We start from the raw sequence: 27,035 nt of genomic DNA on the forward strand, positions 1-27,035 counted from the left end.
TTTGAAAACGAAAAATTCATCGTTTGCAAAAAATCGGAATTTTCATCTCTTTGCAAAAAATCGGAAGTGAACTTAAGAAAATTAGAATTAAAGTGAAACTTTTTATCTTCACTGGAAAATAATCACAATCGTAGTATAGATTTTCCTATCTTCTAGAGAAAAATTTAGAAATGAACTTTAAATTTTTCATCTCTTTGAGAAAAATCAGAACTGAATTTAAGAAAAATTATAAACAAAGTGAAACTTTTGATTTAAATTGAAAACAATCACAGCCATAGCTATCTTCCATCTAAAAATTTAGAATAGAACTTTAAATTTCTTTATTTCTTTGGGGAACTTAAAACTGAAGTGGAAGATTTTTATTTTTTAAAATCTTTGATGATTTTATTTCTTTGATCGTTTTATTTTTTAAAATGATTGATGATTGATTGATGATGACCACTGATGCTAGCTCAAAGGGCATAGGCGATATCCTTTCGCAAATAATCCAGGTAGAAAACCCTAACCCTCCACAGGGAACGCCTAAACAAATAGAAAAAGTTATATGCTATTCAAGTAAAACTTTATCAAAAAGCAAAAGCAGTTATTCCGCCACAAACTTAGAATTGTTATCTATTATCTACCACTTGGACAAATTTAGACATTATTTAATTGGTAGAAAATTTATACTACGATCAGACCATAAAAAATTGCAGTACCTGCGCACATTTAAAAACCACACGGGCATTCTAGCTAGATGGATTATGAAAATCCAAGACCTAGATTATGAATTTGAACATTTAAAGGGAAAACAAAACACAGCTTGCGACTTTTTAAGCAGATACCCAGAAAATATTCCCTCGGAAGCTGAAGAAAAATGAAGTTGACGCCATAATTGCTAAGAGCAGTCATGGATGTAAGAAAAACAAAGTCAAAGACGCAGCAAAAGAAAATAAGATTAACTATTGCCCCTTGTCTTTGGAAAATATAAACAGAAAGCAAAAAAAAGGACGAAATGTCTGTAGCACTAATTGATTATTTTGCGAATGATGAGCCGTTACCAGATAAATTCAAAATTCTTAGAAAAGAGATAGATAGTTTTTACTATGATCTTGATGAAGAAATATTGTGTAGAATCGTGACTGCTGAAACAAATAGAAACCAAACCTCGATAATACCTGTGTTACCACAAAACTTGATAGGGCCTGCATTTGAATATTTTCATTCGGACACGGGTGGACATTTAGGATTTATGAAAACGTTCCATAAGTTAAAATAATACTATTACGCACAATCTGCACTGACAAAACTTAAAGAATTTGTAAATACATGCAAAGCATATAACTTAAGAAAAATCCCCCCCGCTTATCGAAATCCTCCAAAGGGAAGGGTCCCGATAGCAAATTACCCCTTCGATATTATCTCATTTGACCTATACTGAACAAGTTGAGGCTTACCTTTTCCTAGCAGAGGTAATACTTGTATTCTTTCGGTTATAGATCATTTTTCCGGATTTACTTTTGAAAAAGCATAAAAAAATCAAGGTGCTTATGCCACAAGAAAGGCATTAGCAAAATTATTTTTACAATTTGGAATTCCTAATAAAATTTTGAGCGACAATTGGAGCAATTTTGTTGCAAAAGTAACAAAAGATTTAATGAGTTTCCTTAATATAGAGAAAATGGTGACAGCGCCGTACCATCCACAAGCTAAGGGCAAAATAGAAAACAGGCATAAAATTTTTTCAAACGTACTAAGTACTTATACAAAAGACAATAGGAGCGACTGGGATAAATTCTTACCTTCTTTAACCAACCTAATCAACACTGATAATTCCGAAACAAACAGAGACAATCCATTTTATTTACTTTTCGGTCTTGATTTTAAAATCCCATAAAATGAGATTATTGAATCTTAGCAGTACGATAATAGATCAGAAAATTATTAACAAGACTCCATAAATAGGATGAGGAAAACTTATAAAATAGTTTGGCCAAGAGTTAAAAAAATTTAAAATAAACCAAGGGCTTAGAAACCAACCCAAAGTCAAGGGGAGTCTGGATTTCAAAGTAGGAGACTTCGTTTACCTAAAGAACGAGGAGAAAACAGAAGGAAAATAACTTTCTAACAATTATTCCAGACTGTAGAGAATAGTCAAAAAGAACGATAACGAATATTCCTTTAAAATGGAAAACTCCGATGGCGGAAGAACTTACAAGGCACATGATAGCTAAACAAAGAGAGCCAACTTCTGAAAGAGACGCACCTCAAATCCCTTTTCTACTGATTCATCGGATTTGGAAAGTTAGCCCCCTAGATAAAGATTGGCAGAGCTCAAACCTTTTAATTTCAAGCAAGACTATTTTGAGAATGACAGGGACCAGAAAAACTTTGAAGAGTTTTTAGCTATGGAAAATCTAGTTGTTCCTAAGAAAAAATCCCTAATACCAGAATTCTTTCCTAAAATAAAAATGCCAAAAGATCCAAAAAGTTATTCATCGGCGAGCGCAGGAAAATTAGACTATACAATATCTCCAAAAACCCAATTTTTCCCCGATAGAATTTCGACCCCATGTCCCCCCAAAAGATTTCCTGACGATATGGTTTCCCCTGCAACACCAATAGAAAGGCCCCTGTCTTTACAGGAAGAATTAAACAGAGCTGTAGAAACCCCCGGTATTACTGTAAAGAAAACTCCTCCCAAAGATTTAACTAAAACAAACCTGCGAGAAGCTATGGATTTAATAAATTTTCCCATAAAAACGGGTCAAAGTACATTGCCCGGGAATAAAACTCCAACGGATGACCAGCAAGGTCAATATCATGACATAATTGTGTCCAAGGTCAAACCTAAACAGTGGACTTCATGGAGGGAAACTCTAGAGCAAAAAATTCTCCAACCCCCCGAGGACAGGACATTTAAACAATGGAGGAACCCCGCAAAAACTATTGATTCCTCCCAAAGCTCTCAAGGATCTTTCAAATCTCCCGATTTGAGGACTCAAGATGAGGAACTCGGGAATAAACCTTCTACTTCAAGGGAAGTAGAAATTTACGAAGGACTGGCAGGTGATACCACAAAAAATGCCACCTCTAAAAGTTCTAATCCGGATTTGTCGGAAACCAGTTCCGAAGAGTCTGACGGCGAATCAGACCATATCGTAGTTAAAAAAATAGGAAAACAAAATCGAATTCAGCAGCTGCACACGCGAAGGAAACAAGATTAAAAGGGCAAGAATTTTGGAAAAAACAATACAAAAAGTTTTACCTTATTTCGCTACAAAAACCTAAAAAGAAAAAACCGCAAGAAACAGAGGAGAAAATAACGACACAGTCAGGCAGAACGGTTAAAAAACCTGACAGATGGAAATGTCCCTAACTAATGTAAAGACAAATCTCAAAGATAACAAATTTAACACCATAATAAATTTAACAGTGTGCAAGTAAAGTTAACCAAGTCAATGTTATAGAAAAAAAATACAAGTGATGTCAAAACGCTGACGATCACAGAAAATAACCAAAGGTAGGAAGCTCGCGGTCGACTGAGAACGACAAGTGGTGTTGGACCACGTCTTGTGGGAAGCCTGGGGAGGAACTCAAGGCCCATGATTGTTTTTTTTAATTTTTTTTTAACGACCGCAGGAAGCGATATTTCTCAGTCCTTCAAGTGTAAAAAATTAGTATTTTTAGGCCAGCCAAGGGCAGTCAAAACAATACTTAAAGGTTGAATAGAAACTTCTGTGAGTTATTTAAGTTTTCTTTTTTGGATCTTAATGATTTGAAATATAAACAGATATTTTAATTTCTTATAGCTCCGAGGCAAAAAAAAAAAAAAAAAGAGAAAAGCGTTTTAATTTCATTATATTATATAAATTACTTATGATCTCCTACAGCTCTGTGTTAAACATTACTTCCAAAGAGAAACAGAGACATTAATGTCTTTAGCTCCTTGGCGAAAAATTTAATTTCATTAGTTTATATCTATGGCGTATACAATAACAGAGAGATCACTGTTCTATCGTTCTGTGACAAAAATGTTCTTTAATTTCATTGGTTTATCTATGACATATATTGTGCTCTAATTTTTGTGACATATTTTCGCAAGTCAGTCACTTTATATCTTACCTATACTGACTCAGGTCCCTTCAAATTTTATATTAAAATTCGACCCATGTCCGAACAAATATGGATTTCATCAAAAAAAAAAAAAAAATTTTTTACTTATAGTCTAATTCAAACCAATAATTATACTGCAAGGTTATGATACTGATATCTTTAATATTGTTTTTAAACATTGATTAATTCAAGGCAAAATCTCCTCTCTACCACGAACAGAAGAGTTTTCTAAGACGTAGAATCCCTACTGAAATTGCCTTCCACGTGAAGATTGGAAAAAAAATTATTAAACTATGAAGAAAATTAATCAAAAGAAAATCAAATATGCCTAACTTGACTTAAAAATTCGATAATCTGACACTATTCATAGCTAGAGCTTGATCTGAATCGTGTTTTGCTCTATTTTTAAGATTTTTAGTGTTTAATCTTCCTTTTTACTTGCCGTTTTGTTCGTTATTCTTGCTTAAAATATCAGTCAAATTCTTATTTAATTATTCTAATAATCAATTCGTACTCAATTTTTTACTTTAATTATTTATTAAAATATAATTTCTTAATAAGTTATTAATTAAAATTCAACTATCTCAATTAAACTATTTAGAACCTGATAATTTATTTAAGTTAGACTAAGGTTTATGTTTAACTTGAAAAGACTGTGCTTCATTTAGTGAAAAACGTTTATCTTTGCCAAATTTTTTTCCTGTTTCTCCCTTTTTTTTTATTTTATGCGAAATTTATTTGAGCAACATGTATATTAAATAACCCAATTCTGATATAGTGACTACTAAAGAGATTTCCTCTTGAAACCTATATTTCTTCACCCCCATTATACCTGTACAAATTTCAGCCAGTTTTCAGTATATTTTGATAGAGCGAAATTGTTTTTATTAGCTGAAGTAAACACGACTAGTTCGGAGTGTCGGGTATTTTGAAAAGAAGTTTAGTTTTTAAACTATGCAATTCAGTAGGCTATACCCTTCTATCTGGCAGCTTTATAAAATCAAAAAAAAACTACCAGTACAGAAGCGTCTAATTACGAGCTGCTCCTGTTCATATTTATGAACACTACCATGATTCTCTGTTCCAAGAGAAACTGTTGGAACTTTGTCTTGTTACAATAATACAGAAAGATAGACCCAAGTTACAAAACAGAATTATTGTTACAAAATGTGGGTACGATAACCATAAAAAAAGGGTGTCGACTCGCAACTAAAGAGTCAACCGTCCGAACGCCGTTAATTACCACAAGCACAAAGATAATAAGTCCCAAAATAACTAACTTCAAGGCGATCAACCTGTCATACACTATTCCCAATCTAGAAAACGAGGAAATAAAAACCTCGATATGGTCAAAAATAGAGAAGAATAAAGGAACGATAAGGCTTACAAAAATAAGAGAGGCATTAGATTCACAGATTCCCCTATTTAAAAATGAAGACCAAAGATTAGCGTATGTAGATAATAAATACGGATTGTTCTCGACCAATTTCTGGTGGAACATATTATTGGCCGTATGTTTCGTATTCCCAACCTCCCTGACCATAAGAACCCTATTGACTTTTAATTACGGAACAGTCTTAAGAATAAGAAGACGAATACCAAAAGAAGAACACCTCTGCATTTCAACTGAGGTTAAACCCGGAACCCCATGAGAACGTCTAAGCCAAGAAATAGGGAAGAAATTAGAAAACAAGTGGATATAGAGGTCTCCATTCGTCTTGGTTATTTCTTATTCCCTCGTTATAGTGTCGTTCGCGTAAAGCTGTGTGACAGCGACGCTGCACATGCATTTGTTATACAGCACGGACTTGCGTGAACAATGCAGGCATGAAATGTGTCTTAAAATTAAACCTCAAAAAATTAACCATATAGCATAAACTCTGTTTAAATGATTATTTTAAATCTAATATAAAATTAACTAAGTGTTAAAAAAAGTTAAAATAAAGTGTATGTAGTAGTATATATTAGAAAGTATAATAAGAGACCATACGTATAGTTAAAGAATTAATATCTTATAAGAAACTTCTATGTATTGAACTTCCCAATGGGAACAATTATAACCCAATTAATGCGTGAATTATTGTATGTGTATTTACTTCAAAGAACTGGTGATTCTGCCGCGTTGTTTTTATTACAGGAAAGTAAATGGACACTTTGGTCATTGAGTATTACAATGAGCTGCCCAGTACAGATACGACCCAGTAGCATCTTTTTTCATCATATCTCAACCAACGAAGAGTACTCACCATAACTTCAGGCAACTGTCATCACAACTTCGTCTACGAGAACAACAGTTACCCTTGATCGTTGTTTCTTCGACTATGAACCATATTACGTATCAGGTAACACTATATTTGAACCTCAGTATCAAGTGCTTTAACGAACTATATAATCACATAAATGCTGAGAACCCCATCGATCAGAACAAGATAAACAATATTTAACGATAACTGAAGTTAAAAGATATTTAAAGACATGTGAAGATATTTGAAGCCGAAGTTAAAGACAATTTAAAGTTTAATTCTGAGAGCCCCATCGATCAGAACAAGATAAACGATATTAAAAGATATTTGAAGTTAAAAGATACTAAAAGAAATTTGAAGATATTTTAAACCGAAGTTAAAGACAATTTTAAGTTTAATTCTGAGAACCCCATCGATCAGAACAAGAAAAACGATATTTAACCATATTTGAACTTAAATGATACTTAAAGACATTTGAAGATATTTGAAGTTGAAGTTAAAGACAATTTGAAGTTTAATCCTGAGAACCCCATCGATCAATACAAGATAAACGATATTTAACGACATTTGAAGTTGAACGATATTTGAAGATGTTTTAAGTTGAACTTAAATACAATATATTAAGAGAGTCACTATAGTATGACCAACCCGTTTCAAAAGGCACAAATGAACAATTTTACGCTAGAATACATCCTCTATGTGCCTCAAAAATCCTAAAAATGATATGCTGAGAAGAAAAACACCAACACCTGTAGTGAGAAGAATCATTTCCCAGTTGACTATTAGAACGATATTTAACGGTCATTTCCCAGTTGACTATTAGGGAAAATTTACCGTGTAAAGACAACTAGACTCGAACTGTTCCATGAAGAAACCATAACGTAAATGCTTCAAAAATTTTTGCCAAGACAAAAAGAGTGAAGGACAATAATTTACAACAGAAGGGTGTAGTACACTAAGGACACGAAAGGTGATGAATAGATGTGAAGCTACATGTGTTACTTCCTAATAACTTTGACAATTCAAAAATCCCAATAGTGAAAGTGTTTTAATGTTATCAGTGAATATGAAGAACCAAATATTGTATGTTATAAATCATTCATGTATGTACCACAAGTGGAATTAGGTGCAATATTATCATGTTATTCATTTAACGTTGTGTAGACAGTATGTAGTACGTCATATAGACAGCAAAATCAAAAAAAACTAATGTAAAAGTATAATAGCCCCAACTTTGTTGGAAATGTAAAAGTAATCAGTGCTAGATATAGAAAAAAAGAATCCTTAGTATAGTAGCTAACCTAGAACCATAAATAATCTGAGTCCGGTAGATATATTTTAGATAGGGATGTAGAATAAAATAAAAAAAATAATAGAGAAAATTTTAAGCACTCATAATGAGCAGTTACTAATGACGGGACGTCATTAATTGATGAGAAGGGTGATGTGTATCAGGAGTAAAAGGCGATATATTTAAAATATAATATTCTTTACTTTTAAAGATGATTCGGGCAGAAATTAAACGTCCCCTAATTGAGTTCAAATACTGCTTCCAAGAGTCTAAATTTTTAATCAGCAAAAAGATAAATTGCATTCTAGCTTCAGTCAAACAACGACGCTAGTCGTTCGAATTTCGCTAAGATAATTAGTAGCAAAAAACATGCTACGTACAATATTTCTAAGAAAGTTTAAACGGCAAAAAAACTGTGTGAACGCCTGAATCATCTGAAATATCTTAAAGAGATTATTGGACGAGGATTCGCGTCCTTGGGGCACGTGAGCCAATGGCGAGCAGTCCTTACAGCGCAGGACGAAAGAACTGCGTTTGGTAATGGGATAGATGTGTTTTTTAATTTTAATCGTAAGTCTGACTTGAGAAGATCCATTGAGATAGAAGTTTTAACTCTTTCATCTCGGTCACCATTATTGTCATTGAAGTGGCCCGTTGCTGTGCAACCAAGTATGTAAGTTCAATAAATCTATTGTCTTTTTATCTGTGTTTATTTCATTTATATGTCTGCGTCTAGTCTAATAATAGGTAATTAGTTCGTAAGTCTGCAAGGTAAATGCTCCCAAAGGAATCTGATCTCCAGATAGCTCGAGAAGAAGAGGCCACGTTTTTCATCCCTACAAACACCAAAAGTCGTTATCGCCACAGCTTAGAAAAAGTTTCTAACCCCTGCTAGCCTATAAGAATTCGTATCTCTTAAGTCAGATCTAATTGTGCCATGGAAACAAAGCCTTTAGGCGTCAAAACTTATAGTTCGATAATTCTTAATTACTATTAAAACATTACATAACACGCCCGTATCATCACGCACTGTTGCGTTGAAGTCACCAAGAAGTTCAGTTACATCGCAGGGGGAAACTGTCGTGAGACATCTGGTCAGAGCAGAACTCTTCCTTGATTGTGTCGTCAAAATCTTGGTCGGGGCATTGCATAAGACGACAGTCATTTTAACATGTTTGTGTCCAAAGCGGGCCTTCATTAGTCTGTCTAATACGTCTGCCTTTCTTGCGAGACTATTTAGCGCAAGGCCAACGCCATGCCTTCTCGTGCTCCCTCCAGACCAGAACAACGAGTAATTGTTGTCTATTTTCTCTTCTCCGCTTCCGATAAGACGGGTTTCTGTGAAACCAGCAATCGCCACTATTCTTATGGAGCTCTAAGGAGAGTAGGTTCTTTGATGCGGGTACATTGAGAGTCAAAACATTCCAGGTGGCTATCCGAAGCCCCCTTTGGTCCAGGAGATTTAGTCTGTTAGTCTTTCTGACGTCGTCAGCATGTCCGTTGACGCGCGATGGTCGAGATCTTAAAAGGAAGTTCGGATCCCAGGCTTTTTTGTCACTTTTCGTAGCAATGTATTTCAGGTAGAGGGTTGCTAGCCCAACCGACCCTAGGCCTGGAATCTGATTAGAGCCAAGGTAATTCTAGACACTAATATTCCTGGGGTCCATAGTGACTTTTCTTCATTACCACTTGAAGAAAAATATGCTATTGAAGACTTATGACGGGCGCACGCCACCTTTACTTTTTACCGTTTAGTGCTCGTTATCCATTATAAAATAAATTCTCAAAATCAGTTTTCAGGCAGCTTAAAAACCCGTTTAGGATTGTATTTTTCACAAAATGTCCGTAAGAGAGCCCTTTTCTCCTCATGGGTAACTCATATCCTTCAATCCCTCCGATGCGGACCCCCTCTTGTTCACCAATGGAAATGGTGAAATTACCACTTTATCTGGTCCACTTTAACAAAGATGAAGTGTTAGCAGTTACCCCTAAATGTTATAAGCAAAAGTTCAGAGAGGCCATTGAAATTGAAAAAAAAGCTTGGTCTTAATTGAGATAGGGGTGGAGTAAGGCTGAGTGAAATACGGAATCCACTGAATACACTGAAGAGGCCTACTTTTCATCCTATTCCCCCCAGCAAAAAAAATACGCCCCTTGAAAACAGAACAGATTGCTGCAATTTTAGCCACTTCAAGAACAAGCCAGTCAAGGTTTCTTTAGTTTTGCTCTTCTTGTCTTGTGCCCCCGATGAATATTTTCCGGACAGTAAGTGATTTCATTTTCTGGTTCATATTTGCCAGATACTTGAAATTTCAAATAGCCTGATGATGCAAACGACCGGTAGAAATATCATTTAAAAAAGGATTGATGTCTGAATACCTTGTCTCCATAGCTGAATGTGAACTTAAACACCTTCTTGTAATTAGTCATCTTCAGGTTTCGTCCTTTTTTTTAACTAGAATGTAAGTTCGACAGTTTTGCAGGGGAAAATCCTTTTTAAACAAAATTATATCCTATCGTACCTACAAGATTAATTTAATACAGAATTCAAATATCTTGCACGTATCAGGAACTATTTGAATACTTTTATTATTCGGGAAAGATCGTTGAATATTCGAGCATTGTGTTCTTCAATGTGCAAAATTTAAATCCTATTATACTTTGCTGAGATTTGATCAATCAGTTAAGCAATCCCTCCTTGTTGTGAAATCTTGTAATACGATTTTTTTTTGCGCAATTTTTTTCACTGTTAATTCCAACTTTTATGAAAAAAAATACTCTAAATCAAGTTAAACATTAGAACCATTTTCACCAGGGGCGAATCTCCAGCATTTTTCTGGGGGGGGGGAGCGGGGTCCATATCTGGATAGTCAAAGGGATGTATAATATTTTTTTTGTCCACATTATTGGGAGGGGGAAACTGCCCCCCTTGCCACCCCCAAACGACGCCCCTGATTTTCACTAATGTATCTTTTTTTTACTATGCCTTGTCACTCACTCTTGACCCAAATTCTAGAGAGGATTTCAGTCTGTTTGATTTTTTTTTTTAACTGAAGTAAAAAAAAAATGATATTAAAAGTTAAAACAAACAGAATGGCTTTTATACATGAGGGGGTAGTTGTGCCCTGCCTCATGAATACAATTTCTGTTCGGTTTTTATGTCATATTCGGCATAATCTAAGTGACGTCTACCTATTATTCTTAAAGAATATTCCCATAAGACTGCAATCCACCAAGAGTCTCTCTTTATACTATACCTTAATTCCTTTATATTAAGGCTTCGAGAAATAAGATTCATTTACTTGTATCTGCTCTAATTCATACAGCTTCCATATCAAAAACATATATTTCTCATTAAAAACTTTTTCCGCAACAACAGGGAAGATTCCACCATCGTCAGGGCGAATGTTACGAGCAGTGGCGTCAATTGAGAGGGGGGGGGGGATATGTGCGCCCAATTTTTAGCCCCTCCCCCCTAAACTTTGAAAGACAATTTTTTTTTGTGGGGGGGTATTTTTATTGAAAAAATCTTTTTTCGGTATTTGCATTGATAAACTACAAATTTGCCCCCCTAGATCTTGGAAAACCGACTCCCTCTCCTAAAGTTTCATGAATTGACACCACTGATTGCTAGATTAGTCCAAACAAATTCCTACGCATTAAGGGAGGTTAGGAGGTACGGTTCCAGAATTTTTGTTGGGGAGGGATGCTTGAAGGGGAGGGGGTCATTTTATGAACATAAATGATTACTAGGGGGTCGGGGCTCCCTTTTTTAGGTTACATCTACTTCTACAACCATGCATGATAAAGACTTACAATTATGTTGGATTAAGAATGCTAAGGTTTTAATGGTTTTAACAGTTTATCTACGATAAAAGCTTAAAATAAGATCACAGATGCAAAAAGTGTCATGGCATGGTAAATACTATACGGAAAGAAGTGGTTGAGAAGCAGAAAAATAACGCAAAATCGATTTCTTTCTTTTAGAGAGGGGAGGGGGGGTGGGGAAAATTTACAAAAAGGTCCCTAAGACTTATTGAATACCCTGGTACATTTTCTACAGGGATCTTTACAATAAAAATACTACTTCACTTCGTAATTGTCGACAAAGTAGTCGTTTAATCTTCATTTTAAAACCGAAACGAATCTTTAATTGAAGTGGGCTCATTTTGCCGAAGTCGCATCAAATTAAGCAAATTCTAAACATATACAAACATCATAGAATTATTTTCTTTTACCATAGAAAACATTTCTAGTACGTCAGGTTGCTACTATATAAAAAAGAAATCCTGCATTTTTCTCCCTGTAAAGTGTTGATTTTGCCCTATGTAAAAGAACATTGGGATCCAGCAACCGTTGGTTCATTTGCACTAGCTTTATACATAGGCTACATGTTTCGTAGACTGAAAAACTATAATTTGTGTTCGTTTAAATTTTCAATTTCGCTCTTTGCTTCCAAAACAAAAACTGTATTGACTGTAACCGACATTTCCATTCAAGAGTTTTCAAAGATGGTGATTTCACTAGTGTACTTCTTAAATTTCCTAGTCTTCTCTTCTCTGAGAAGGGAAGAAAGTGCAATTCCTGGTGCCAGATGACACTTTAGTTTCATCAAGACAAGTTTACAAAAATCACGTACAATTAGGTTTCGAACCGGCCATTGGCCATGTATCAACGATTTTCCGATATCCTACCAGTGCTGTAAAAAAAAAAAAGTAAAAAAGGGGACACATCCATGCTTCCCATGCAATAACGTGATTTTATTATTTGTCAACATGGAAAACAGTAAACCTTCAGTGAATTGTTTTCAATGATGGCAATTTCAATAGGATACTTACTATATAGATATGAAGTCATGTTTGACCGGTTTCACAATCTTGAATCTGAATAGTAGCTAATATTTCTAAACGTTTTCTTGGAAAACAAGTTATTCAACTTTCGTTTACTAGAGATCGGGGATCGCTCTTTATTAGATACCACGAACTGTTTGATTACAGCACTCCTGCAACCTTACATGATAAAAACCTGCAATTGTGTAGAGTCTTTTGTCTCTGACTTTATAAATTGCGGCCTAAAACTCCGAAAGCTGGGAATAAATTACTGGTCATCCCCTTGATCCCTTAAAACAAATCTAATTCGAACAAGGAAGAAGGAAATAAAAATCATTTCAAGGAGCACATCTATGCAAAAACATGAACAAGTTAAATGACAACAAGTGCCAAATTAAATCTTACAAAAACATGGATAGAAACTTACAGGGTAAATAAAAAAACATTAAATAGAACTCCAAGTTCCAATTCCAACGGTTAAACATATTTAAAAGAAAAAAGAAAGAACCAATCTAGTTTGATGTTTGTGCGATCTTAGCTGTTTTTCCTTGCTGTTGAACAATTACCAGAAGAATCATCTTCACTGAAATACATTTTTATTGGCATTCTCTTAGAGAATTACAGTTATTTTTTTTTTCTCTTTTACTGCTCAAGAAACCTAATTCTCTCATTTTCTAGGCGTTAGCATAGACTAAGTAACACAGGCAGATCCAGGGGCCGTGCCCCCCCCCCCAAAAAAAGAAAATTATCGCCCTCATTCAGTTTTTTTCTGTTTTTATTCTTTTATTTAAATAAACTTCTCAATTTGGTTAATAATTGGCGCCCTTGTCACATTGAGACCCCCAAGATCTTGCTCTAGATCCGCCTTTGCTAAGTAGAGAGCGATGTGTCTCCCAAGCACTTTTTTTTCAAACCACGTCATATAGTGGATGGTCATAAACATTTTTGGGAGGACTCATTCGATCACAAACTCAAATGACTGTTGACCGCACTGATTAAAGGGCGACCTGACATCCCTTAAAAACAACGTGTCCCCCAGGCATCCCCTTTCAAGGCCCCATTGGCATCAGAACAAATTTTCAAGAAAGATATTTAATCAGAACGGTCAAAAGGACGAAAAAGGCTCCTTCGAGAGGTACGGTAAATGTGGCCCCAGGAACAGGAACCTCAAAGCTTGCAAGTATTCCATTTAAAACACAGGCTTCACGGATTCTTTTAACAGAAAGAAAGGGCATGTCAAACCTTGTTGAAATAAGAGTATAAAAGAATGTTCAATCAATCTGATTCAAGGGCCAAAAGTGAAGGACTTGGGCCAGTGTCCCTCTCATTTTTTCAAAGATATTCAATCTGCATGATCGGAAGCACGAAGAAATGCACTCGGGCCCTAGTCAAATAATCCCCCGCCAGTTTGTTTACACTTCAAATATTTTTTTTTACATTAGAAAGACTTTTGTAGACTTTTCCCCGCGCAGGAGAAAAGACTTACAGGCCTAAACGAGCCGTTGTTCATTAGATCACGTCATGTTGGAAGGGATGGACAAGATGAGCGGTTTTTCCAGTTTGAGGGTATTGTATTTAAAAAAAAGTTAGTACAATTTCTAAGATGTTACCTGAGCCAGAGGATTTGGCAATTTCGATGACCGCAAACTGAACAGGATTTTCAAGATAGAATAATCTACTTGGTCAATGACGTTATAGGGGAAGTCGAAAACTTCTTCAAGTTCCCCGACAAACTTTGAAAATGAAGTAAACGCGGAATCAAAATCCATACATAGTCATTTTTCTCAGGCTAGTCGAAAGGTCCAACAGACAAGCGTCCGGGGATCGCAAGACTCACGCACCCCGAGGGAGAGGGGGGACACGGAGCCCAAAATGTACAAAATGACCACTGTTAACAGACAGGTTTAAAAGTTGAAAAAACAAGGACATATTTGATCTTAGCTGTCCGATCGGTTTGAAACCTTTAAGAATCGTTCCTTCGACCAAGGAGATCTTAAACTGTCGTTTAAGGGGTATTGTAATATGGGGTTAAGCGAAAATTTTAACATAAGCCTCAATCTATGCATGCATTTAAAAGTCAACGCATAGCAATTGCTTGGTAAAAAGCTAAGTTTCTCTATTTTGTGTTCGGGCAACTTCACATAGAAGGGATAGTCGTAGAAACTTTGGAGGAGGGTGAATCAACTGTAAACCGATCGATTCTTGTGATGTTCCAAGAAACAAAAGTGATTAGAGAGTAATTAGTCCGCCGTACTGTATTTAGTCCCCGGGTAACTCCGTAGCCCCCCCACCCATCAAATACATCGGTAGTCATTTTGTTCAGGTTAGTCGATAGGTATAATTAGAATGCCTCCGGGGATCATGACTCACGCACTCCCAGGGGCAAGACCCCAAAATGCGAAAATTGACCACTGTTAACAGATAGGTTTCAAAGTTGAAAAAGCGCGGACATGTTTAATCTTAGCTCCCGGATCGAGCTAGAAACTTTTAAAGATCGTTCCTTTGGCCAAGGGGCTCTCAAACTGTTGATTGTAGGGCATGGGCGTAGCGCCAGCATTTTTATTGGGGGGGGGAGGCAACATTTTATTCGAGCGCTACATAAGAAAAGTTATAAATATTACAATATAAATATTACAAAATATTACACAATATATGAAAACAATAAACACACATTAAATAAACATAAAATTAAGTAATGGTGATCGAGCTTTTACTAAGATTATCAGCAATGAGTTGTCGTAGGCGACAGTAGTATAGTTTAAAAAAGCTTTTCCGTGGGCTTAGGTGAATTTCATATACATTCGGCTTTTTTCAGCCGGCTTTACTACTTATGTTGCAGAGCCTATCCCCCCTCCACTTCCCCAACCTCCCATCCCAGCACTGAATGCTCTATCTCATAGTTGAACCAAGCACCATTCTAACAGCCCCGTGTATTGTGCTATTCAGTTGCACGCAATTTTGAACAGATTTTGACTCTGTAAGATTAGAGTTATTGTCCTAAACTATTACTATGCGGGATTCGTTGAAATATTATTTATGACTTTTTATTAAATTGATTTAGTAGTGGGTTCGCTGCTTTATATTAATAAATAGCATTGAAATAGGCGGGCCACAAAAAGCAAAAGCAAAAATATAGGATAATTCCAAGTTTTATTACATATAATTCCAAGTCTAATATTATATTATATCATGAATCTTATGATATTTCAAAATTTGACGAATTTACATATAAAATAAACCTACAATACACACTTAATCCTGTAATTAAAAAAAATCAATACTTTGGCTCTGTATTACACAGACTTGATACGAAAATTGTAGTCGTCTACACTTTTCTATATTAAATTCCTTTATCACTTTATCATGGTCAATTTGTACTTCTCTTTCAATTGCCAATAATACAAGTAAAGATAATATTTCTTGCCTTGTGGTGTTGCGGCAGTACGTCTTCAACTATCGAAGGCAAGAAAAAGACGAGGGGAAAAAGATCAAATATAAATAGATCAAATATAATAGGAAACACACATTTCAAGCGTTTTTCAGCAAAAACAGATGCTCTTTCTAGAACGTTTTTGTTTTTTATATCCTCAACTCGCGCAAAAACACTATAGCTCAGGCATGCAGCGTTCAAAATCGATGGTATAGTATTTATACACAAAGCTTACACTGTCTTTGTTCATTTTGTTTGTACCTAGCTTAAGTCAGGGGCGGACCCAGGATCTTTTTTAGGGGGGGGGAGGGCAAAATAGGTTGATCCGTTAAACTTGCGTTAGGAGCAAATTTAATTAACGCAGTCTTGCGTTAATTAAGCAAATTACACTACTTTATACTACGTTACGGGGGGAGGGGCGCCCCCTCGTCCCCCTGGATCTGCCACTGGCTTAAGATGTTCAAAACGGCCAAACTGTTCTCTTCTAGCCTACTTTCAATCTCTGTAATTAGAACATCAATAACAGGATACAACACTGTATTTTTGAAAAACTCTTGTGCTGTCTCATATGGAACTATTGTGCCCCCACCTAATTTCACCGGAACTTTACGTTACCGGGGCAATTCAGGACCTCTAAAACCATATTTGTTAGCTAATTCTGAGCTGTGAAGGCAATCATAAAGTGCCATATGAAACCTACAACGTGCACATTTGTTTAAAAAAACTTACTTTTTTATTTAATATTTATCTTTAATATCCTAAATATTTTTTTTAATTTAACTTCGTGGGTTGAAACAAGAGTGACACATGGCAAAATACACGGGTCAGCTAAAATAAACTAGGTCAAGAATCGCGTTAATAATGAACTTTTCTTTTTTCTTTGAGACGGTCAGCCGACGCCGAAGTTCACAATTTAATAATTCACAAATGACCTTCACAACTTTGCTAATAAAGTATTCTGTTTTCGTATTTTATTGTCACCAAACTTCACCTCTCCAGTGTGTTTTGTATAATAGACAAGTACCGGGAAATATACAATTTGGGTTACATATTTGCATACTAGGGGGGGGGGGGGTTGTGGGTAAACTATAGTGTATCTGCAGTAAAAATGTGTTAACTACATTTATTCTACACATTATGAAGTAGGTCTAAGAATTGTTTTTTAAGATAATTTCCTTCTCAACCGACTCAATTATACACTTATAAAAAATTTAAGGAGGGGGGCAATTTTTTTCTTCTTGCTTCCATAAAAATATCAAATCAAATTTATTTTTGAAATCAAAGGATGGGGAGAAATCCAGGAGGCAAATACCTACCCCCCCCCCGTGATTGGCGCCACTGGAACTAGTTTCAATAGCAACAAAAGCGTAATACCATTCAATACTCGGGATTTTAGGTTCTTAGACCTCTGTAGGTCTGAATTCCTTCGGCACTACCCTATGAGATAGCCTAGACCAAGTATCGAATAATTGCTTAATCTAGCTTAAAACGCAAAATTAACACACCCTAGTCTAATTCAAATATTGAAAACAGTTCAACTTGTTTCTCACTGTAATGTATTTCAAGCACTAGACCTGCCAACAACAGCAAAATTCTCCCTGGTTGATGTTACGCTGAGCTTGTATAAGAAGTAGATGACCTATTTCCTTGATGATAGACTTCAAAGGCGGTATATTTCCATAAATATTAATATGGAAGTGCAATAGACCACTATTTTTCGCGTTTTTTATGTTAAAAAACAAGCTGGGATTAATTAAAAAAATTATCTGGTCGAACTAAAGAGCGAATTTGAAGCTTAAAATGAGCAACAGTTTTAAAATTAGTTAATGAATCATAGTTTTTCCCTCATATTATTGGGAGGGCAGCTCCCCCCCCAAACAACGCCACTTTCAGAGGGGTAGGGTAATATGGGGCACGAAAATGAGCCAAAAAAGTTGTTGTCTCTGATCAGTTTGAAAATTAAACTGGCAAGTCCCTGGGCAAATGAGACCGTAATGTATGGGTAAAACCAAAAAGTACAAAAAAATATGCTTTCCCAGCTTGACTTGAAATTATACCCTTAGGCCCTTGGACCACATGGACGCCAATACACTATCAAAAAAAAAGAAAGAAAAAAAACATTCTGGTTCGCCCGAAAATTGCCCCCAAATATTGGCAGGAACTTTTTTCAAACTAGCTAAAAATAGAAGAAAAGTATTAGTTAAGCCTAAGTTGGGGCAACCCCATGAACAAGAAACCTGATAACGATTTTAAATATGTAAATATTGCACTGATTTTGGTTCTGGACCTGATCATGACTTAGGAACCGCCGGTAAATTATTGATCTTAGGTTTTAAAACAGGGACACACCGAAGTGTTGCTTTTGTAAAACAAACATATACAAGCTAGATTGTTCAACAATTACAATGTGTAAATGAAAAACATGTCTATTTTTGTATAGAAAAATAAAGCAAATACACCTCTGCAAATGCAGCCAGCAGATATACGTCTTTTGGTCTAAAGGACTCTTGATGACCGAGAAGCCAACTAGCTCATTTTTGGAAACAGTGTGGGATAGGGCTTTAGGTTTTGTGCACAGCGACATTTATGTCGTTATTTTCAGATGAGAGTTGCTAGAGCCGTGACAAGTGTTATTTTATTGTTGATTGGTTTTTTAAGCATTCTATGTCAGTTTTGACAATTTGTTGGTCAAGAAAGCTAAACGCCAAGTCTTTAAGTAATACATTAGATGCAATCCTTCTGAAAGATTTTTGGCAAAGTCAAAGGCAGTGAAAGATTTCGGCTTTTTTTATATGGCAAGGAATCAAACTTCTAAACCTTGTTAAAGCAACAGCAATATGTCATATACGTTCCCTCCCTCTCATAAAGTGCGTGGTTATGTAAAGGGACAAAATCAATGTAGGAGTGACACGCAAGAAATGTCATAAGAGGCCTTTCTAAGTTGATGGTGTGTGATTAATGGTCCTGATCGATCATAAAACAGTGTCAAAATCTTATGTGTCTATGGAATCGTGTCAACAGTTTGTCTATTTTACCCGTATCTACACCGCTCGAAACTGTGTGGTTAGTGATTATTTCAGTGTGATTGATTTTCTTCCCCGCCGTTTTTTCTCTAAATTTTCCATTTGTTGTCTCTTAGCCTCCTTTGAGTTAAACCTCTTCAAAAGCCGAACCTCAGATTATTTTGGTCAAACAGTTCGTGATAATGAACTGCATGTAAGGAGCGACCCGGTTCAATAGTAACCGAAATTCTAAAAAACGGAATTTTGATACAAATAGATATATAAAAAGAATTGGATTTTTATGCTGATTCAAACATATAAGTTTCGTTAAGTTTAGTCTTACTTATCACAGGTTACGAGCCTGAGAATATTTGTCTTATTTCCAAAAAAAGGGTGAAACACCCCCTTAAAGTCAGAGAATCTTAACGAAGATCATACCATCAGATTCAGCATATCAGAGAACCTTCATGTAGAGGTTTCAAGTTTCTATCTGCAAAAATCTAGAATTTTTTATTTTCTTTGCCAGAGGAAAGATCACATATGCGTGATTATTTGTTTGTTTTTGTTTTTTCAGGGGTGATTATCCCAGTGGTCCTAGAATATCGTGAGAGGGCTCATTATCAAGGAAATTAAAAGTCCAAGTGCTCTTTTTAAGTGACCAAAAAGATTGGAGGGCAACTAGGCCCCCTCTCCCATCCCTTTCCCCCCAAAATCGTCCTATTAAAATTTTAAGATAGCCACTTTGTTCATCATAGTTGAAAGGTCCAATAACTCTGTCTTTGGATGTAACATTACCCCCCCCCCCCACAGCCCCAGGGAACAGGTCTTTAACTTATAAAAATTGCCCATAGTTTATGCATAGTATTTATTATTGGGAAGCATGCATACATTTTAGTTCGGGAAAACGAATTTTCTGCTGTTTTTATTTCATGGGGGAACTTTCCATGGGGGGGGGAGGAGTTTTCAGCGGGTGAACTTGTCAGAGGAAATTATACACTGGGGGGATCTGCCAGAATTCCTATACAAAATTGTCTTTGTATTTCTTGTTTTCTTTTTTCCGTCTCAATCTTACGAGCGGAGCTGTTAAGGGTGATTCTTATGAATAAGTTTTCTCTGGGATTGAATTGTCTCAAGGATATATTCGTGGGGAGAGTATTTCTCCGTGGAGGTGGGACCAGATTTCCTGTGATTATTAAAAAAACGATCAGAAATGAAATAAAAAAAACAAATTTCTTCAACTGAAAGTAAGGAGCAACATTAAAACTTAAAACGAACAGAGATCATTACGTATATAAAGGGGGTTGCCTCCTCCTCAACACCTCACTCTTTACGCTAAAGTTTGAATTTTGTCCCAAATTCTTTAAGAACTACTCCTGAAACACAAGGGTCGATTAATTGGAACAATAAAAAGCTTTTTTCAAAAGTACCACTTTAGCGTAAAGAGTGAGGTGTTAAGGAGGAGACAACCCTCTTCATATACCTAATAATTTCCAAAAAATGTAAAGCCAAGTCAAGACGAAGATTCAGTGTCTTGGCATTTTTAAATACGGTACATTTTCACTAGTCTAATGAATTTCGAATTATTCTTGATTCTTGGACCAATCGCAACTCTACTGTAACAATGACTTACAAAAAAATATCTAAGATAATATATATGAAATAATAACAAAACAATAGTGATATTACTATATTTAGTTTCTATAACAATATGTTTTGTGTAGTTTTTAATAAAGGAAAGAGCTTTGGTCAGCATCAAAACACTGACATACTCATAAATTTTTCAGATATTGTACAGAATTTCAACTAGTCAAAAAATTGCACCTTTTGGACATGGGCAGTCCTTGACTTCATTTCCTAACTCAAAACATTGCGCCTCCTTAACTTGGCATTCGTAAATTTTTCAAACTTAGAATTTTCATTACAGTGGATAAACACAGAAGTCCCAGCCTTCCCACCGTAACAGAAACTATGATGCGTCACTCAACCTTCCTATGAACGATGATTGAGTATAATACTTATAAGTGGGTTTAGTTCCGAATATTTTCTAAAGATAACGTACGGTAGATACAGAATATCAACGCATTTTGGGAATCATACGAACTATATGAGCCTTGGGAGGTTATAGTTAAACAAGTCCCTGTTAAACGTCTGAATTTCAGATGCCAGGTGATGCGGAAAACACATGGTCCTGCTGCAAGTAATATCAACGTCTACTTTTAGGCTGACAACCTCGGCGTTTCATTAAGCTCCCTCGTCCAACCTCAATTACTAGTTTGCTCAAAACATTTTAGAGGTCCGTCGAAACATATTAGGGTACTGGGTAAGCAGCAATAATTGGGAATGTATAAGCTATATCATTTAAAGAGAGGGCTGGTGAGACAATAATATCTTGTACATGGGACAGTTTCTACTATGAGGTTATGATCTCAATCATTAACGTCACAATAAATATAACCTTTATTTTAGCATTTGCAAGTTTTCTTAACGATGCCAATTACAATTTGTATTGAAACCCGCCGCTGTCGCACAACAGAATCTAATGGGACAAGGAAGGACGACCTCCAAGACCTTTTCATCACTATAATCTTAATGCGCACCTCAATATTTTCGTCAAATGCCAGTTGAATACCTTTTTAGGCCTTATTTAGTGTCTCTGAGGGCAAAGGACCCAATGCATCTTGATAAATTAGTTGAGATGACACATTATATTGCCTCAAGATTGGAAGGGGGAATAAATCAAACAAAAACATGTAGAAGGAAAATTATTATTTTCAATTAACTGTTATTCCAAACCATCGATAAGGGATATCTATCATTCCTCCTGTGGGATGTTGTTTACCTTTTCTTTGACAATAATCCATATTTCTAGAACTACCATTCTTGTCCATAAGCCTACCTAAATTAAACGTCTATATATTTAGAATCAACATAAACAGCTAAATATCTTTGCTCTATATTCTCTCCTTTTGCCTAATACGATTTTTCCCCATATTATGGAAAATTACCACTCTTTACTGATTTGGTCTGGAGTATTCCAGAACTGATCCAGAAATCAAGTGGGCATGGAGTTTTAAACTGATAAAAGATAAGGTCAAAATTGTGATCCTAAGCCAAAGAAACACAGAAAGCAATTTTTCACACGAGAACATTTTTCCATTATGCCTCTGTTCTACCAGAAACTGTCTTTCACCACATAAACTGTGAATTCCCTTTCTAAAAAAATACTTTTACCTTCTTGACAGCAATCCCACGCGTTTTAACAAAACAAATACATAGTTGTTGGCTTTATAGTAGAAGCAATATGTCCATATGCACAGATAAAGACATATTCAATCAGCAGGACATCAAAGAAATTCCAAATTCGTCTTGTGCAGAATATTTTTCAGGAGCAGGATGCCTGGAGTGTCGAAATTGTGCTTTTAAGGCCTGCTTTATCTGGAAAGGCAGAATTCAGACTGTATCAAGTTCTATAGTATCTAGGACCAGAAACGCCACCAAAGTTACAGTTCAATGCCCTGAAAATTTAAACCCGAAGTCTGGGTAAAGCTCTTTTTTCTTCAGAGAAAGCAACAACCATTGGGAAACAACACATTCAACCTTTAATGTTGAAGACAAAACTGTCTGAAAGAATAGATAGAATGGTGTCTCTGAGACTTGTGAGACAATCAACCCTTTGAACTGAAATAAGTCAAACCTTGATTGGTATGAAGCTGTTCAACGAAATGGAAAAGAAACAAGCAAATAATACGAAATGTAAGAGATAGCAATGTGTTATGAACCTAAGACTAAGAATGGGTGGCTAAATGTTAAAAAAGATTAAGAATATGGGGGGGGGGGTAGCTAATTCTAACATTTAGACATACCTTTTCTTGGGGCGCTTGTGGAGTGTCATTGGTAGAATCATGCAAAGGACTTCCACCCTTTCCGTTTTGTTGTGCATTCTCTGTACTCCCAATATTTGGTTCAGCAATTAAAGGAAATACAGCTCTTTCTTCAGTAGAGTGTTCAAGACAGACTAGATTGGCCATTTCCAACTTGTTGCCTGACTCATCTATATCTTCTATTTTTTTAGGAGAAGGGAGGGGTGACGTCATCCTGACAAAATGAGAAAATTTCTAGAATATTAAACTGACAACTTTTAAAATATTTGCCAACTTGCCAATACTTTGGGCTAAGAAGTTTCCAGATTTCTATTAAAAAATTTCTGCCAACCTAGCAGTCCAGATTATTCCTAGTTGGTCTTGGTTATTTATGGCTTCTCTGTGAAATAGTGAATCATAAGTTCAAATGAAAGGAATATCCAAAAACCTTCATATTTAATAAATTGTAGCAAATGCAAATTTTGTATCTTGAACAGAGTATTTATGTTTGAAAAAAAAACTAAGGAGGTAAAGGTTACAATTATAATGGTGAATTATAATAGGCATTTATTTTTCCGCTTTTACAGAGGGGGGCACCAAATTAGTTTCAATTGAAAGACCTCCCTTTCTCCCTCTGTGTGCATGTATGCCCCCACTTCCTTCTGATGAACTTTTTGTCCTTGTACAATGATTACATAAATGTGGAAATGCCTATACAAGATTACTTCAAAACAGCTTTATTTCTTCTGATTACTACATGAAGTTCTTCATCAGACCAAATATACTCATACTTTCCGTTATCCCCTCGGATTTGGTCACTGTTATAATTTTCCTTTTTATCCATTTTAATACTTACAGGCTCAATGCAATTTTAACAAAAAAATGTCGTTCCCTTTTAAAGGAAATAGAAATAGAAATATAGAAATTATTCACACCATCAAATAAAACAAACTAAAGTGAGACAAAGCTGGGAGAAGAGGAGGGAAATTATAAAAACAGGAAGAAAAAGAGAGACAGAGCTAGAGGAGGGGGATAGAGTTTGAAAGCAGAAGAAAAAGAGGAGCTGGAGGAACATGAGAACATGCAGAATAACCAAGTGAGAGCAACTAGATTACAATATGCAACAAGAAGAATTTATAAAGATTGCCACTGAGGTGAATAAATTTAAAGCTACTGGGGTTGATCTTAGAGGAACTATAGGCATTGACAATTGGTGGGGATCAGACTCCTGGGAATATACCAAATCAATTATCATAAAAGTGGCAGTTCATACTCATAACAACATAAGCAAACGCAAGGTTCCAACCCATTAAAAGTGTCATCAAAAACGATATGAAGCTGTTCTTGAAATAGTCTAGCATATTATATTACCCTATAGTAAAGATTCTGAGAGCATATTGATTTTAATCTCCCTCAATTTCAAACAGATTTCAAGGCCATAAATTGCGGTTTTAAACATCATCTGCGAGGGTTTTTTTTTCAATAAATTTAGAGACAAAAGCATTACTTACATAGGAACAAGATGAACTCACTACTTAAAGCTCAATACATATTCATTGAATTTAGCTAGAAGAATGAAAAATACATAGATTGCTCCATGCTGCAATTTAAGGTAGGCTAAGATATTAAAAATATCATGCCTTTTTTATGTTCTTTTCAAAATCAATAATAGTTTCTAGGGTGAAGTCCCTTTTGAGTCCTTGAAGAGGCTAAAAGCGCTCAAAAGAGTCCACACTAACCAAAAGTTTAAAAGCATGTATTTAAAACAATTTCTGGCAAGAAAAATTGTCATTTGTAGCAGATTCATGGATGGTAATTATTATTTTTCATTAGTCTTACTAGTGAAATGTTACTTAGAAAACAAATTTGCAGGAATTTCTAAATAGAGCCAGAAACCCCTTGAAAATAACATCACAGCAAAACTGACATCATTCTGAGGTTTAAGGCTCCTTTTAAAAATTTCCGCAAATTTGTTTTCAAAATAGCATTTTATTATTGAGAATAAATAAAATAATAATCACTAAAAAGGGAGGCTTAGAATAGATTGGGGTGGAGGAGGAGCGTGCGTAGCTGTGTTGGCTTCAAGCGGCTTGGTACTGCGGTGAATTGTTAGTAGTAGTAGTAGTATTCCTGAATCAGCTACAAATGGCGAATTTTTCTGACTAAACATTTTTTTTCAACTTAATTTGCACTTCAGAGTAAATTAAGATTCATCTTGATCTGTTAATTACTCCATACTTGATGATGTGAATGATTACACATCAAGTGCATCCCACTGGTATTTCCAGGGAACACCATTCCATTCAATATCCAATGACTTCTTGAAAACTTCATTATTGGATGATGAGACTGTTTTATTTGACAGACTATTCCAGTGGTTTACTACACAACAGGAGAAAAACTGTTGTTGGTGTCGAGTTTTGACAGATAGCTTGAACAGCTTCTTTGAATGTTCCCTCCTGTCAGTGCATATATTTTGGGAAATTGGCAAATGAATTGTTTTTTTTGTGAAATAAGCTTATATGTCATAAGCATATCAGCTCTTCATCGTCGGTTAACCAGTGTAGATAATTTAAGCTCCTTTAAACGTTCAACATAAGGCTTGTCTCTCATCTTAGATACTGCCTTTGTGGCTCTCCTTTGCACTCCTTCCAGAAGCTGTACATGACTCATGTCTCCTGGTGATGCTTCAAAACACATTTTTAAACCTTTGATCACTGGGGTTTGTTTTGTGTGGGTTGATACAAACATTAAAATGCTGTTATAGACGAGTAAGCAAAAATTAAAAAGGAAATACAAAAAAAAACACAACGCAAAAATTCAACATAAGATGTGAAAAACAATAAAACAACAAATTTACATATCATTCAAACAAAACTATGGCTAGGAAAATAGAAATTAAAAACACCCTTGATGAATTAAAATACTATCATGGAATCCGTGAATTCGGGTTCGATCCCTGGTGTGGTCAGTTTCTTAGTTTGGGACGCGGGTCAGTGGTGTGACCCTGTAAGCTTAGCCAGAGTCAACCCAGCTCTAAATGGGTACCTGGAGAAATCTGGGGAAGGTAAACAGGAAGGATTTGCGAAAGCATAGTTTGGCTGGCCCCCAGCCCCTCATTGCACTTCCTGGCTGAAGGGCCACGAAACGGAGATCAGCACCGCCGGTTTGGACCTTAAGGGTCTAGTGCCGCATCCTTTACCTTTACCATTGTAACTAAAAGTTAAAAAACACGTTTTGAAAAAAACTGCCTAGTGAAAAAAAATTTCCATCTGACACTGATTCAGGAATGATAACTATTGTTTCGGTTTGTCTTAAAATTAAAAATTCATTGAAAAAAGAAATTTATGGTGATTTCTAAAAAAAGCATGAAACCCTCTGAAAATGACGTCAGATCAAAATTACAGTCCCCCTCCTTGAACAACAAGGAAAATCAATTTTTCGCATTGGTAGCACTGATCTGTCTCTCTTTTTTCTATTTTTTTCTTCTTCTCCAGGCCTAGCGGGTTATTACAACATCATAGAGAGACGCTTAATAACTCATTCCAAAGCTATTTCTTATATCTACGTGCTTTTTTATAAACTCCGCCATCTGCAAGTGCCATATGGCATTAAAATGGCACTGTGCCATTTCTCAAGTGGTGGCGCTAGCAGGGTACCAGAACACCGTAGACAGATTTTTTATAGCCCATGTAAAAGATATTGCTCATATCTATGTTCTTTCTATAAATTCCACCCTCTACAATTTCCAAATGGCACTAAAAACGGCACTTTTTGTGCCATGTCTCAAGTGGAAAAGCTGAGGCTATTGGGCTAGCAGAACTTATAAGAGTTATGTTTAATGGCTCATTTGAAAGCTATTGCTCATATCAAGGTGCTTTTTATCAATTCTACCATTAGTAAGTGTGATATAGCACTGAAAACAACACTTTTGGTGCCACTCCATAAGTACAGCTCTGAAGAACAAAACAAGTACTATTGTGATAGTTATATTCAAGAACACTTAACTGGAGGCTTAAAAAGACCCTTTCCGCACCCTACTCCTCCCAATTCCCTTAGTAAATTTCATAAATCGTCTGCTCACCAGTAAGCTACTGAAACATTAGTAGGCTACCACACCATCGTAGATAGATGTTTAATGGCTCAATTATAAGCTATTGCTTATATTTACTAGGTTTTTACAAATTCTACCATCTATTAGATTCCACACATTTCAATATGAACTAATTTCTTGGGAGAATTTGCAATGAACTCTTTGTCATGGTTGAAGCATTAGCTGCAACCT

General features: G+C 35.7%; 1 protein-coding gene across 2 annotated transcripts in view; it reads right to left on the reverse strand.

The window, feature by feature from the left end:
• Positions 1 to 27,035, reverse strand: part of LOC148946013 (pseudouridylate synthase RPUSD2-like) — a 323,761-nt gene that overhangs the window by 280,394 nt on the left and 16,332 nt on the right. The window contains exon 2 of one of the 2 annotated variants that reach the window (XM_089097950.1): positions 22,754 to 22,985. In XM_089097950.1, coding sequence (XP_088954076.1) covers positions 22,754 to 22,985 — 232 coding nt within the window. Of the gene's footprint in view, positions 1 to 22,753; positions 22,986 to 27,035 lie in introns of those variants that run through there. The other variant, XM_089097954.1, reaches the window with a different exon arrangement.

This window comes from Artemia sp. Qi Xiang Cuo, chromosome 12 (assembly GCF_049724085.1).
Source record: "Artemia sp. Qi Xiang Cuo chromosome 12, ASM4972408v1, whole genome shotgun sequence".
Lineage (NCBI taxonomy): Eukaryota > Metazoa > Arthropoda > Branchiopoda > Anostraca > Artemiidae > Artemia > Artemia sp. Qi Xiang Cuo.